The sequence below is a fragment of the Panthera pardus genome, unplaced genomic scaffold, assembly GCF_024362965.1.
Source record: "Panthera pardus isolate Hobbes unplaced genomic scaffold, ASM2436296v1 HiC_scaffold_7, whole genome shotgun sequence".
NCBI lineage: Eukaryota > Metazoa > Chordata > Mammalia > Carnivora > Felidae > Panthera > Panthera pardus.
In genome coordinates this window covers 44,323,336-44,337,996 of record NW_026527002.1, presented here as the reverse complement: position 1 = coordinate 44,337,996, position 14,661 = coordinate 44,323,336, and the positions used below count along the sequence as shown (strand labels likewise).

Genomic DNA, 14,661 nt, shown 5'->3' with positions numbered 1-14,661 from the left:
CAGAATTGCTGTGGCTTTTATTAACCGATTTCTCAAGATGTAAACCTCTGAGGAAATATGGATTGACAAAGACACACACACCATTCTTCACCTACCTGTTCTCTGTGTCTCGATTTTCCTTTTCTGTTTTCCAAATTCAGTCTTCTGTCTTTTCCCTTTTTTCTATCTTTGTTGTTGTCAATTCTTCCCTCCAAAGTTGTTTAAAACAAAACTTCTAAAAGGTTCTCAGTGCAGAAATGAGTTATTTTCTCCACTGTTCGTATTTTTTGTGCTTTTTTCCCCTGCTGTATTAGTCCTTGGCCCAGCATTTCTTTCTTCACTTTTTGATATACCATAAGGTATATAAATACAAGATCCCTGAGCTCCTTGAAAAGACCTTATGTTGTGTATATATATTGATTACATGATTACCTAAATACTTTCAGTACCCACCCCCAACTACAAGCAGACTCTTTATCCAGAGTGTCAGGAGGTTTTATTTTTTATCTACGTTGGCATTTATTGTGATTAGAAATAATTTAATACTTTTGATAAACATCTGTGTCTTTATTTTCCCAACAGAATTGGCTTAGACCTCTAAGCTAATAATCAATTGATATTTGGAAAATAATTCTTGATATTTGGAAAGGAATTCTTTTTTGACCCAGCAGTTACACTTCTAGAAATTTGTTCTACAGAAAATGTTAACCATTGCTGACATAACTTATGTGTCGAAGTATTCATAGTACATTGTAATGACAGAAGATCAGAAACAGCATAAATATCTGCCAACAGTTGGAAGCAATCTAAGGTCCACTGAGAGGAGTAATTGGCAGAGTATACACACCTACACATACATATATGTATATATCATCATAATTTATTATATTATTATATTCATTATAATATTCAATCCTATATACCCACTGATATGTCCTATTAATATATAATCAGTAATATCATATAATAATCATATGTTTAATTATAATGTCTTTCATTTATAAATCGTGTGTGTGTGTGTGTGTGTGTGTGTGTGTGTGCATGCACCAATGCTTGCAGTGGAGTAGATCTGGAAAAATAATCAAGAAACTGACCTCCAGAGTAGATAACAGTATGGCTAAGAAGCAGGAGTGGGATAGAGACATACATTTTGCTGAATGCTCTTTTTGAGCCTTTTGAGTTCTATGTTATATGCAAATATTGCCTTTCAAGAATTAATTAATTAAAACTTTTATTTTGAGATATTGTCAGCATTACAGAGGAATTTTGAGCACATAAATCAAGGGCCAGTTCGTATTGTTATCATGTTGAGTATCCAAATTATTCATCCCCAAGGAAGACCAGGAAGAAGGAGGGGGGAAGCAAAACAAAAAGTGGGACAGATAGCACAAAAAATGATGGTTAAAATAAATCCAAATATATCTGGTAACTGATATTTTGGATAATGTAACCAGTATTTCTTTGTAGTCTTTCTTCCATAATCTTTTCTAATCTTAAGAAAAGATACTCTGGTTTTTGTTTTGTTTTTTCCCACTTTGAGTATTTAGGATAGAAAAGCAGTTGAGAAATACTCTAGTATAATTCCCTTATTTTGTGGATGAAGGTCTTGAAGCCCCAAAAGGTTAAACGACTCACTGAAGATCACACAGTAAAAGTGACTCTTGTGGGTTTATTCCATTTGTCCCCCAGCTCCACTCTTTTTCCACTCTTTTCTGCCCAAAAAGTTGGCCTAGATGGGCTACATTAACAAGCTCTGTTACCCTTTAGCCTCTAGTTGGGTTTGGCTTAACCATCCTTCTTTATAACAAGAACTGTATAGTGCATATGAGCCAGTATTTGCTTTCTTGATTTTTTTTTTTCCTATTGTGCTATTGTTAACCATTCAAGGCCCTTTGTTATAATGTGCCCTTGCTTGTCTAGCCTCGTAACTGCCCTTTGCTACTTCTCTTTTTCTTCTCTATAAATTTTGAAATAATGGACTTGTAGTTTATTATACAGACCATGCTCTTTCAATCCTCTGTACCTTTTTTCACACTGTTTTCCCCAACCCTCCTAGTTAAAAACCCCCTTCACCAACAGTTTCCTTCTTACTCTTCTCTAATTATTTCTAATTCAAATTAGGTACTCCTCCAGGAAGCCTTCCTCTCTCATCCTTGTTAAGGCTAGTTGTCATTCCTCAGTGTTCCCAAAAGTGCATATCATTTACTGGTATCCAGTACTTAATACATGTATATCAGAATAATTATCGTGAGTCTCATTAGTCTCATTTGAGTCTTATTTGCTAGATGCCTGGAATCCATTCTGTCTCTTAAAGGAGTTTTGCATATGTCTTACATATTATGAGTTGAATTATAACTCTCAGAGGACAGTCTTATTACCAAGTTTTAGTGGACACATCTATAGCCTACATGTACAGGTTATACCATGTTGATTTCTAGACCCTGATAAACAGTTTTTAAGAAATTCATGCTGAATTTTTTATAGTGTTTTTTTCTCCAGGGCACAATATAAATAATTGTGTAAGCTTAAAAGAATCATAGACTGAAAGGATCCTTTGAAATTATTAGTGAACTCCTAGTAGTTTTTAAAAGATGAGGAGATTGAAACCCCAAAGATATTAAAGGACAGGGTTCAAGTTCAGCCTAGTGGCGCTAAAGTTCCAGATCTCAAGATGGTCCTTGTATCTGCTGGTGGGCAGCCTAGAACCTGAAGTCAGCTCCTGCCCCAGGATGTATTTCTGTGAGACTGTGAGGTTGACTGAGATCTGCCATTATTTGAATTGACCCCTGAGCTTGACTAGAACAGATGATGTCATGGGTTACTCTGTGAACTCCCATGGAACGTGACTTATTCTTCCATTTCACCAGTTCAACTGAGGAGTAGAACTTTATCTACCTTGCTGTCCCTCCCATTTATAATAGTCAAAATATTTTCTATTCATACATAGAGATCTGTGTCAAACAGTGGTAAAATATTTGCTTTAACCTTTAAACAATTGAGAAAACTCAATAAGGATAATCTGTTGTATTTACCCTATTTTTGCTCTTTCCATTGTTCTTTCTCCTAATGTTTCACAGTCCCTTCTTTTATTACTTCCTTTGTGTCTAGAGGACTTCCTGTAAGCCATTCTTTTAAGGTAGGTCTGCAGTAAGAAATTCTCTTAGTTTTCCTTCATATGAGAATATATGGATTTCCTTTTCTTTCCTGCAGGATATTTTCACTAGCTATAGAATTCTTGGTTGACAGGTTTTTTTTTTCCCCTTTCAGCACTTGAAAAATATTGTGCCACTTCCTCTGATATCACAGTTTCTTATGAGCACTCTACTGTCTCTTTGTTGGATTGTTTTACCCCTTGCTGTTTTCAAGATTTTTTTTCTTTGTCCTAATTTTCACAGGTCTAATTATGTGTCTGGGTATGAATTTCTTTTGGTTTATCCTGTTGGGAGTTTGTTTACCTTCTTAAATCTGTAGGTTTTTATCTCTTACTAGTTTAGGAAAGTTTTTGGTCATTATTTTTTCTAATGTTTTTTCAGTCCTACCCTCTTTCTCTTCTCTTTATTATGACTCCATTGATACAAATGTTAGACATTTGGTTTTAGTCTTACAAATCCCTGAGATTCTGTTCATTTTTATGCTAGTCTATTTTCTTTCTGTTGTTCACATTGTGTACTTTCTACTGTTTTATATTACAGTTCACTGATTCATCCCTCTGTCCTCATCTGCTGATGAGCCCAATCATTGAGTTTATTGTCATTGCTGTATTTTTCAATTCTAACTTTTTCATTTGTTTCTCTTTTATATCTTCTATTTCTTTCTGGAGACTTTCCAATTTTTCATTTGTTTACAAGCATGTTTGTAATTACTTGTTGAAGCATTTTTGTGATGACTGCCTTAAAATCCTTGTTACGTAATTCTTTTTTTTTTTTTTAATTTTTTTTTAACGTTTATTTTTTTATTTTTGAGACAGAGAGAGACAGAGCATGAACGGGGGAGGGTCAGAGAGAGGGAGACACAGAATCTGAAACAGGCTCCAGGCTCTGAGCTGTCAGCACAGAGCCCGACGCGGGGCTCAAACTCACGGACCGCGAGATCATGACCTGAGCCGAAGTCGGCCGCTTAACTGACTGAGCCACCCAGGCGCCCCCTTGTTACGTAATTCTAACAGCCATGTCATCTTGATGTTGCTGTCTGTTGACTGTCTTTTCCCATTTTAGTTGAGATTTTCCTGCTTGTTGGTATGGTGAGTGTTTTTCATTTGGAACTGGGACATTTTGGGTATTATGGTGAGAGTGTAGATCTTATTTAAATTTTCTAACAGGTGTCCTCTGATGCTGCTTCAGTGAGGGAAAGGGGCCCCATCTCATTTCTGCCAGGTAGCAGTAGAAGTCTGATACCCCCACTTGGTCTTCTTTGACATGTGTGTGCTGGGGTCCCTTATTACTTACTGAACAGGGGTGAGGGCTGGGGCGCATCTAGTGGCCTCTCCTAGAACTGCAGGGCCTCATTATAGCTTGCTGGTGATGCAAGTTCTGACTCTCCAGTGGGCCTCTGTCTGATTCCACCCCAGCAAGGAGGGGGTGGTTTTGTTTGTTTGTTTGTTTCATTATTGCCTGGTCGGGGTATAAGTCCAGCCTGCAACACAGTCTCCGCAGACGCTTCACACCGGCAGGGTGGCTGACAATTTGTTATACACCCTGATAGAAGTGAAAGCCCTAGCCTGATACTTGGTCTTCTCTGATACCACCTCAGTAGAAGGATTGGACAGCCTCCAGAGGTTGGAAGTCTAGGTTCCTCATTCAGCCTTTGCTGGTGGGGGAGGGGTCAGTGTTTTCTGTGTAGTGTTTGGCTGGACTAGATTGGTTGTTACCTAAAACTTTTGTCTTATTAGCTGTCCTTTCCTGATCTCTTGGCTTGAGAGAGTAGGCTTTTGTAGGGTTTTTGTTTTTGTTTTTTTCACTTGTGACCATTGGTATTTCTTAGTTGTGCTGGCTTCTCTAGTACCTGATCTGGGATAAGTGAGGTAAAACAGAAAACCATGGAACTCAAAGCTGTGTTCTACCCCAAATTCCAGAGTCCCTACCCATTTTGCCACCTTCTCTCCATCTTTCAGAATCTTCCTATGTTTTGTCCAGGGTTTTAATTGTGCTTTAATGGAGAGTTACAGGGAAAAGTATGTCTATTCATTTTGTCCAGAAGCAGAAGTCTCTTCTTCAATTCACTTTAAATTCTTGTTTGCTATGAAGTTTTTTTGAATAAATCACTAATTTGAATTCTGTCAGTTCAGAAATTGGTAATTCAGAACATGAACAAAATTTAAGAGGCACTATCTCAGATTTTAAAAGAGGTAATTTTCAGGCAGCCTTATTTTAAAGATACATGGTCAAGAATGTGGTAGGTTGATTTGGGGTATTTCCTGTCACTACAACATTAGTTCAGGTGTTTTATGAATTCTCACCCTTTTTTAGTTAAAAAACATTTTTTTAATGTTTATTTATTTTTGAGAGAGAGAGAGACAGACAGAGTGTGAGCAGGGGAGGGGCAGAGAGACAGAGACACAAAAACTAAAGCAAGCTCCAGGCTCTGAGCTATTAGCACAGAGCCTGATGTGGGACTCGAACTCAGGAGCCATGAAGTCATGACCTGAGCCAAAGTCGGATGCTTAACCAAATGAGCCAACCGGGTGCCCCTCACCCTTTTTTAGTTTTGATTTTCCTTTAGATGCATTTAGAAATAGCCTTTTAGAATTTGGTGTGCTTATCTTTTTCTTACTGATTCTTTTAAAAACTCTTGTGATCACCTTCTTGTCTGATATAAATGTTACAAATAAACTTTTTAATTCATATTTTTTGTCATTTATGCATTTTTAAGTTATATGTATCCAAATCATCTTTTTCTTTTGTTTTATAGCATTGGATTGAACATATAAATATTCTCATATATTACCCTCTTGTTCTCTGTGTTTCTATTTTTTTAACTTTCACCTCCTTTGATCTATCTGGAATTTATTTTCGTGTTTCTGTGATAAAGATCTAGTTTAAATTTTCCCACAAAAGACAGGCATTATCTCAGCACCAGTTTAAAGTTATTTTTCCTCAGTGATTGAAAATGCTATCTTCATAGTATGACTGTTTATTTTGTGTATTATATTCTATTTCTGGGGACATTATATTTTGTTTCATTGCTCTTCCTATTCTTAGAGTAGTACCACATGCTTCTCTAGGCATTTAACAAAAAGATGTAGCTTCTTTTTACTAATTTTTCTGTTGATTCAATCTGATTATAATATTCAGATAGTTTTTAAATTTTTTTTTGCCTATTTTCTCAGTGACCAAAAAAGCCCCACTATTTCCTATGTCTTATTTATTTAGAACTTAATTCTCTAAAATTGTTTTGAATCATAATGTTGTATTAAGTTTATAACTATGTTTCTTTATATTACGTCCCTTATAAACATTAAATGACTGTTTCATCATGTACTGTTTGAGCCTTCACTTCTATTTTATTTGGACCATTTTATTCTTGATACATTTTTGTGTTTGACTACTATTTCATTGCCTATCTTTGACTTTTAACCCAAGTTTTTCTCTTTTTTTTTTTTTAATTTTTTTTATTTTTTAAAATTTTTTAATATATGAAATTTACTGTCAAATTGGTTTCCATACAACACCCAGTGCTCATCCCAAAAGGTGCCCTCCTCAATACCCATCACCCACCCTGCCCTCCCTCCCACCCCCCATCAACCCTCAGTTTGTTCTCAGTTTTTAACAGTCTCTTATGCTTTGGCTCTCTCCCACTCTAACCTCTTTTTTTTTTTCCTTCCCCTCCCCCATGGGTTTCTGTTATGTTTCTCAGGATCCACATAAGAGTGAAACCATATGGTATCTGTCTTTCTCTGTATGGCTTATTTCACTTAGCATCACACTCTCCAGTTCCATCCATGTTGCTACAAAAGGCCATATTTCATTTTTTCTCATTGCCACGTAGTATTCCATTGTGTATATAAACCACAATTTCTTTATCCATTCATCAGTTGATGGACATTTAGGCTCTTTCCATAATTTGGCTATTGTTGAGAGTGTCGCTATAAACATTGGGGTACAGGTGCCCCTATGCATCAGTACTCCTGTATCCCTTGGATAAATTCCTAGCAGTGCTATTGCTGGGTCATAGGGTAGGTCTATTTTTAATTTTCTGAGGAACCTCCACACTGCTTTCCAGAGCGGCTGCACCAATTTGCATTCCCACCAACAGTGCAAGAGGGTTCCTGTTTCTCCACATCCTCTCCAGCATCTATAGTCTCCTGATTTCTTCATTTTGGCCACTCTGACTGGCGTGAGGTGGTATCTGAGTGTGGTTTTGATTTGTATTTCCCTGATAAGGAGCGACGTTGAACATCTTTTCATGTGCCTGTTGGCCATCCGGATGTCTTCCTTAGAGAAGTGTCTATTCATGTTTTCTGCCCATTTCTTCACTGTTAACCCAAGTTTTTCTTAGTATGCCTCTTATAGAAACATGAGTTAGACTTATTATAAATACATCTCATTTAGAAAGTATGTAGTTGAATTTATCTTGTAATCTAAGTGTCTTTTAGTGCTTAACTACAATACTATTTAATAAATGGAAATTCAACCCATTTATTTACATTGGTGTATCTTAATAAAATTTAAATCACAGTTGTCATGTTTTACTTTTGTCAACTTGTTTTCTCTGGTATTTGTAGTTATTATGTTGCTTTGCATTTTTAATTTTACCATCTGCTACTTTATTTTTATTTTATTTTTTAGAGAGGGGGAGGAGGCCGTGGGACAAAGAGAGAGAATCTTAAGCAGGCCACACTCAGCATGGAGCCTGATGTGGAGCTTGACCCACTTCCCTAGGATCATGACCTGAGCCAAAATCAACAGTTGGATGCTCAACAGACTGAGCCATCCAGGCACCCCACTACCTGCTACTTTAAAAAAGCCTTGAAAAACAGTCTTTAAAAATCAGCCAGGGGCACCTATGTGGCTTAGTTGGCTGAGCGTCTGACTTTGGCTCAGGTCATGATCTCATGGTTTGTGAGTTCGAGCCCCACATTGGGGTCTGCACTGACAGTGTTGAGTCTGCTTGCTATTCTGTCTCTCTCCCTCTCTCTCCCTCTCTCTTTCTCTCTCTTTCTCTCTCTCTCTCTCTCTCTCTCTCTCTCTCTCTCTCTCTCTCTCCTTCCCTCCCTCCCTCTCTGCCCTTCCCTGCTTGTGTTCTGTCTCTCAGAATAAATAAGTAAATTTAAATCAGCCAGTGTTTGATAAAATTTCTCTTCTGACTGTCAAGAATCCTCAAATAATATGGCCTTGTTCCTCAAGTACGCTTTTAACTTTTTTAGCCAGTTCCTCTTTGTTGGTCAAAATTATACCTGTAGCAGTTATGTAGAGAAGACATGAGTGCAAGTGAAATCAGATATGCTGAGATTTTGAGATTAAGAATGTTGAGCCCTATAGACTAATAGTAACATAATACTGAATAAACTTCATGAAAATAAAATTGAAGTAGATTGGATGAATCATATATGTACTTTGGTATTTTTTAAAGATAAAACTGTGGCTTGCAGGATTGGCTAATAATTTTCCCTGAGAAGATAAAGTATAATACAATTTGAAATTTCTGTGCCTTTAAAAAAATTTTTTTAACATTTATTTTTATTTATTTATTTTTTCTTTTGAGAGACAGAAACAGAGCCTGAGTGGCATAGGGGTAGAGAGAGGGAGACACAGAATCTGAAGCAGGCTCCAGGCTCTGAGCTATAGCACAGAGCCCGACACGGGGCTCGAACTCACAAACTGTGAGTTCATGACTTGGGCTGAAGTCGAATGCTTAACCGACTGAGCCACTTAGGTGTCCCATCTGTGCCTTTTTAAAGAAGAACAATTCTGGGGCGCCTGGGTGGCTCAGTCAGTTGGGTGTCCGACTTTGGCTCAGGTCATGATCTCATGGTTCCTGGGTTCATTGGGCTCTGTGCTGACAGCTCAGAGCCTGGAACCCGCTTCGAATTCCATGTCTCCCTCTCTCTCTGCCCCTCCCCACTTGTGTGCTCTCTGTCTCTAAATAAACATTAAAAAAAAAATAAAGAAAAATAATTCTACTAGTTCTCAGTTTTTTGTACTGTTGGTCTTCTTCCACTTCTGTTAATATTGGTCACTAAATCCTTTTTAAGAGTTCTTCTGTGAGAGTCACTATTTCCCCTCACTTGTGTGAGCTATTTTTTTCACCCATGTTCTTAATAATTTACACTTGTGTTATTATAGTCTCTTCCCACTTTATTTCATGTCTAAACTCTACTGCAAGATTATGCTGTCAAAGACATTCTTTTCCTTACATTATTTTCTTACTTATGTAATTGAAGTGGCTCTCAGAATCCAGGCATCTCATTTTTAGCATTTATCCTTCTTGTTCCACTGTTTTCTGGATCTAAATTCCCGGAACCCCATTTCTCTAAATAGTGTTTCTGTTTTGGCTAGGTGGATCTTCCTACTGTGTTCTGGCATACATCTCTTATCTTTGTGTGTTTGTTCATATTGTTCATACTTGTCCTCCTCCCTAAAATGGTCTGTTTCTTCTGTGTGAGGTATCTGAGATTGTCACATTACCTTTTCTTCTGCTCTTACATTTCTTAATCATAAATCATATAGTCTGCATCAAACCATCATGAATGTAACTTGTATGTCACATTGTAATTTTCTATATGTATCTTTTATTTCTTATTCTAGATGATAAGTTGCTTAAGAGCAAAGAACATATCTTCAATTATTACTTTTTGAGACCTTTCCACAAGTGTTCTCAAAATTTTTAGAGTCGAACTGGGGTTCCTTCCTGCTCACAGCTCCACCATCCTCTGAGACACTGTATTTGTCTGTTTTCCAGCTTCGTAGAAAGAGATGAACTCACGGAAGAGTGCATAAGGATCAGATCTGAGAGTGGAACACACCACTTGTACTCACAACCCATTCATGAGAGCTTAGTCACACAGTCACAACCAACTGAAAGGGGGAGACTGAGAAATGTAGGATCTAGCTGGGTTGCCATACATCCAATCCCAACTCTGTTTTAGTGGATGACTGGGAATCTGCACTGCAGTTATGTTACTAGCTCTTAATTTATCTGGCGATTAGTTTGTAACTGTTATAGAAGAATTTATTGGTTCTTTGCCATCAATTCTAGTATTTCTGTAATCTGGCAAAATTCTTCCATGTAGTTTTCCCAAATGATATGTTCACCATTTTATTTTTTTTAATTCTATTCTAAATGTGTATAATTTCTTCTTTAGCACTATTTTTTTGTCTTTAAGAATATTTTTATGTTCTGTTGATCTTTATTAAAATAACTATCTATGGATATGTAATATGAAAATTAACATTTTGAAACTGTATTGCTGCCTCAAAATAAGGTTATTTATCTCAAATTGTATTTGTAACCTGTCCCCTACTTTCTCTCACACTCCTTCTCCCTTTCCCCAATAAAAAAGTCATTGAAAACCCAGGTCTATCCTGGTGGTTTCCCTTCTATTTACCAGAAATATAGCAAACTCAGATATTTTCACTAGATCAAGATGCTATAAAAAAAGAAGTTAAAAGGTGTTTTATACATAGCATAGAAGTGAGACAGTATTTATTTTCTGAAAAATATTTCCTTTATTATTGTTTCTCCATTGGAGATGATTATATTATTCAAAACATAATAAAGTAAAAAATATGTAAAAGAAGTAACAGAATAGTTGCCTCCTTTGGGCCACTGATTGTGGCTGTCAGTTTATGAAGATTAATTAAAATTTGTATGTATTACCAAAATAATTTTATTTTCATATGTAATATAATCACCAATCTCTTATTTTTTATGAGAATTTTTAATTAATTAAAAAAATTTTTAAGTTTTTGTTTAAATTACAGTTAGTTAACATACAGCGTAATAATTCGTTTCAGATGTAAAATATAGTGATTCAGCATTTTTGTATAACACCCAGAGCTCATTACAAGTGCACTCCTTAATCCCCATCACCTGTTAAGCCATTTCCCCCCACCCACTTCCCCTCTAGTAACTGATCATCACCAACCTGTTAAAAAATTCTTTATCTTTTTCACTATCTAATCTACACTTCCTTTGGACAATTATACATACATATTTTTTAAAATTTTTTTTTAATGTTTATTTTTGAGAGAGAGAGGGAGGCAGGCTGCAAGCAGGGGGAGGAGCAGAGAGAGAGGAAGACACAGAATCGGAAGCAGGCTCCAGGCTCTGAGCTGTCAGCACAGAGCCCGACGCGGGGCTCGAAACCACGAACTGTGAGATCATGACCTGAGCCGAAGTCTGTTGCTTAACCGACTGAGCCACCCAGGCACCCCTGGACAGTTATATTTTTAAATTTTTTTAAATGTTTATTTATTTTTGAGAGAGAGAGAGAGAGAAAGAGCATGAGTGGGGAGAGGCAGAGAGAGAGGAGTCTGAAACAGGCTGCAGGCTCTGAGCTGTCAGCACAGAGCCACACTCACGACTCAAACTTCTGAACCGTGAGATCATGACCCGAGCCAAAGTCAGATGCTTAACCAACTGAGCCACGCAGGAGCCCCTGGACAATTATATTTTTAAGGGTAATGTAATGTAGTTTTATTAACAGGATTGCATGTTTTGTGTGTGCCTTAATGGTTTTCCAAAAGCAAGTAAACCCAAAAACAAAATCTTTGTTTCTAAAGCAGCTGGAATATTCTCTTTTCTTAATATATACATTTAATTTTAGTTGAAAGAACAATTGAAGCCTGTGATCCTGATTAGCATTTATGTGTTGTTTTAACATATTTTAGATATAATTCAGAGAAATGTTTGGAATTTATACCGTTGAATTTTACTTTTCCAGCACCCTTTTATCAAGAATGCAAAACCTGTATCAATTTTAAGAGACCTGATCACAGAAGCTATGGAGATCAAAGCTAAAAGACATGAAGAGCAACAGCGAGAACTGGAAGAGGAAGAAGAAAATTCGGTTTGTAATTACCCTCAAAAAGTTGATTTTTTTCCTTCCAAGTCATTTTTCTATAAATTTGGGTTTTTTTTTCTTTAAATATGTCAATAGCACTTATTTTATTATGCAAGGAGATGTGTTTGTTTATTAAATTTCAAAATGTATTTTGTTTGCATCAAATGTTTGCTATCCTTTCCTGATGTCTTAAGAATTAGAGTATAGTATCTAGTATCTAGATGACACTCAGTGTCATATTTGGTCAATTTTGTGTCATATCTTCTAGAACTTTCTTTCAACTAGCTATCAATTATGCTGTAAATAAAGGGTACCACAGTAGAAGATGGGTTGCTAGAGAAAGCGGGAGGCCATATAAGAACCTACCCGTTTATCCCATTTACTTTATATTCATGCATCAGTGCATCTTAATACCAAAATAATTATGTCTCACATTTTATAATGTTTAATGCTTATGTTCTTCACTAATGATGTTTTTCTTATTTCAAATTATAAATTTTTTTCTGGTTTAAGATCCAGAGATGAATACCTCATGGTACTCAGATAATTGTAAAATCTGAAAGCACAAATATCATTTTATTTTTTTACTGATTGAAATGTCATTGATAATATCTGTATTTTCCCATAGACTTTTTTAATCTTACAGTTTTAATCGTCTACAAATAGTATTATTTTGCTAATTACATTTAGTTTTAGTTTCAGAGACTGGTTATCCAATTGGGATTTCTTTTGAAATTCTTTTACCCGTTTCACCAGTTATTAAAACTTGTATCATGTGGTAGCTGAGGACAAGGACAAATATGCATCTTTGCAGAGCTGATTTACGATCATATTTTTTAGATTTGCAACTACATCGGTTATTCATTTGGCAGTGACTGTGGACTGCCTTGTGAGACAGATGTTTTGAGCTTATATTCCAGATGTAAGATTTTTACTAATCAATTTGCCATTCAGAATTGTAAATAACATCTCTTTAAAGGTTTTTGTTTTTTTTATTTATTTACTTTGAGAGAGAGAGAGAGAGAGAGAGAGCGAGCATGAGTAGGGGAAGGACAGAGAGAGAGGAAGAGGGACAATCTCAAGCAGGCTCCACACTGTGCAGAACCCAAGGCGGGGCTTGAACTCAAGAACCATGAGATCATGACCTGAGCCAAAATCAAGAGTCAGACACTTAACTGATTTAGCTACCCAGTGCCCCAAGTTTTTGTTTGTTTGTTTTGTTTTGTTTTGTGTTTTGTTCCTTTGGGATTGTGTATCCACTCTATTAAAGTTAAGTAATATGGAATGAGGTAAAGACCTTGGTTCTTGCTTTCAAAGGGCTTTATAGCTCCCACCCTGGGTTCCTCTGTGATAATAGATATAGTTACTGATTTTTCTCCAGTTAACATTTGTAAATGTTAATTTTTTTCTAGATTTTTTTTTTTTAGTTTTAAAAGTACTTTTGTCATATATTATTTCATTTGATCTTTAAAAAAAGGAAGATTGGTCATGTACTATATATGTTATTATCCCATTTTGCAGATGAGGGAGATTGGGTTAGGAGAGAAGTGATTTACCAAAGTTCATAAAGCTAATGAGGAACCAAGAATAAAACTAGGTCTTGTACTTGTATGCTCCCATGTTCATTCACTAATACTTTATGCTCACTTTTTAATCAAATGTTTATTACTTCAAAAATAAGCAACATTGGATTATCAAAGTTGTAAAATTTCTGAGAAGTTTATATTCACAAAAATGTCTGTTTTTTGCCCTTCTGTGGTGGTACCCATCTGCCTTTCTGTCACCTTGTGCAGTTTTCTTATGGGTGCTGGGCTGGTGGACTGCCTCCAATTATCTGTCAATGGACAAGTGATTGTTTTGCTTTGTTCTGTCTTCCTGTACTTAACTGTAGACCAGTTTCCACTTTTGATGGATAGGGAAACATTGATTACTCCAGGGCTTACCAGTTTTTACTGGTTTTAAGACCTTACGCTAGTCACTTAGGTTACTTTCTGCCACTTGAGTGATCTCTTTCTTCATTTTCTTCTTCTCCACTGAGCTCCAGCCACATTGATCTTCTTTCAAATTTTTTATTTTTAATGTGCCAGAAACCTTTCCTCCCTCTGCTTGAAACATTCTTCTTCCCAAGAACTCAAGTCACTTGGTTCTTCTCACCTTTTGAGGCTCAGCTTTAAATATCGTGTGTCCCAAAACTTAGCAGCCTACCACAATACACATTCATTATTTCATGGTATCTGTAGATCAGTTATTTCAGAAGTGGCTTAGTTAGATGATTTTCAGGGTTTCTCATGAGGTTGCAGGCTAAGTGTTAGTGAGAACTGCAGTCAACTGAGGGCTTGACAAGAACTGGAGTTCTAAGGTAGCTCACTCATGTGGCTGTCCTGGGGCTGCTTCAGTCCCTCGCTGTGTGGACTCTCTCTAGGGCTACTTGAGAGTCTTCACAGCATGGAAACTGGCTTCTCTCAGAGGAAGTGATCCAAGAGAAAGAACAGGGAGGAAATCTCAATGCTTTTTATGACCTACTCTTGGGAGTTACATACTGGCACTTCTGCCACATTGTGTTTGTTAAGAGAAGTTACTGGTTGTAGAAATGGTGGAGTAGGGAGCTCTAAGAATCTGTGCCTCCGCAGAAACAGCCATTAAGTTGGAAAAATAACTGACAAATCAACTTTTTCAAAACA

General features: G+C 36.6%; 1 protein-coding gene across 1 annotated transcript in view; it reads left to right on the top strand.

Moving 5' to 3' along the window:
• STK3 (serine/threonine kinase 3) overlaps positions 1–14,661 on the top strand; it is a 283,379-nt gene that overhangs the window by 145,117 nt on the left and 123,601 nt on the right. Inside the window, 1 exon segment of the mRNA XM_019468023.2 lies at positions 11,861–11,986. Within this exon segment, the coding sequence (XP_019323568.2) occupies positions 11,861–11,986 (126 nt within the window).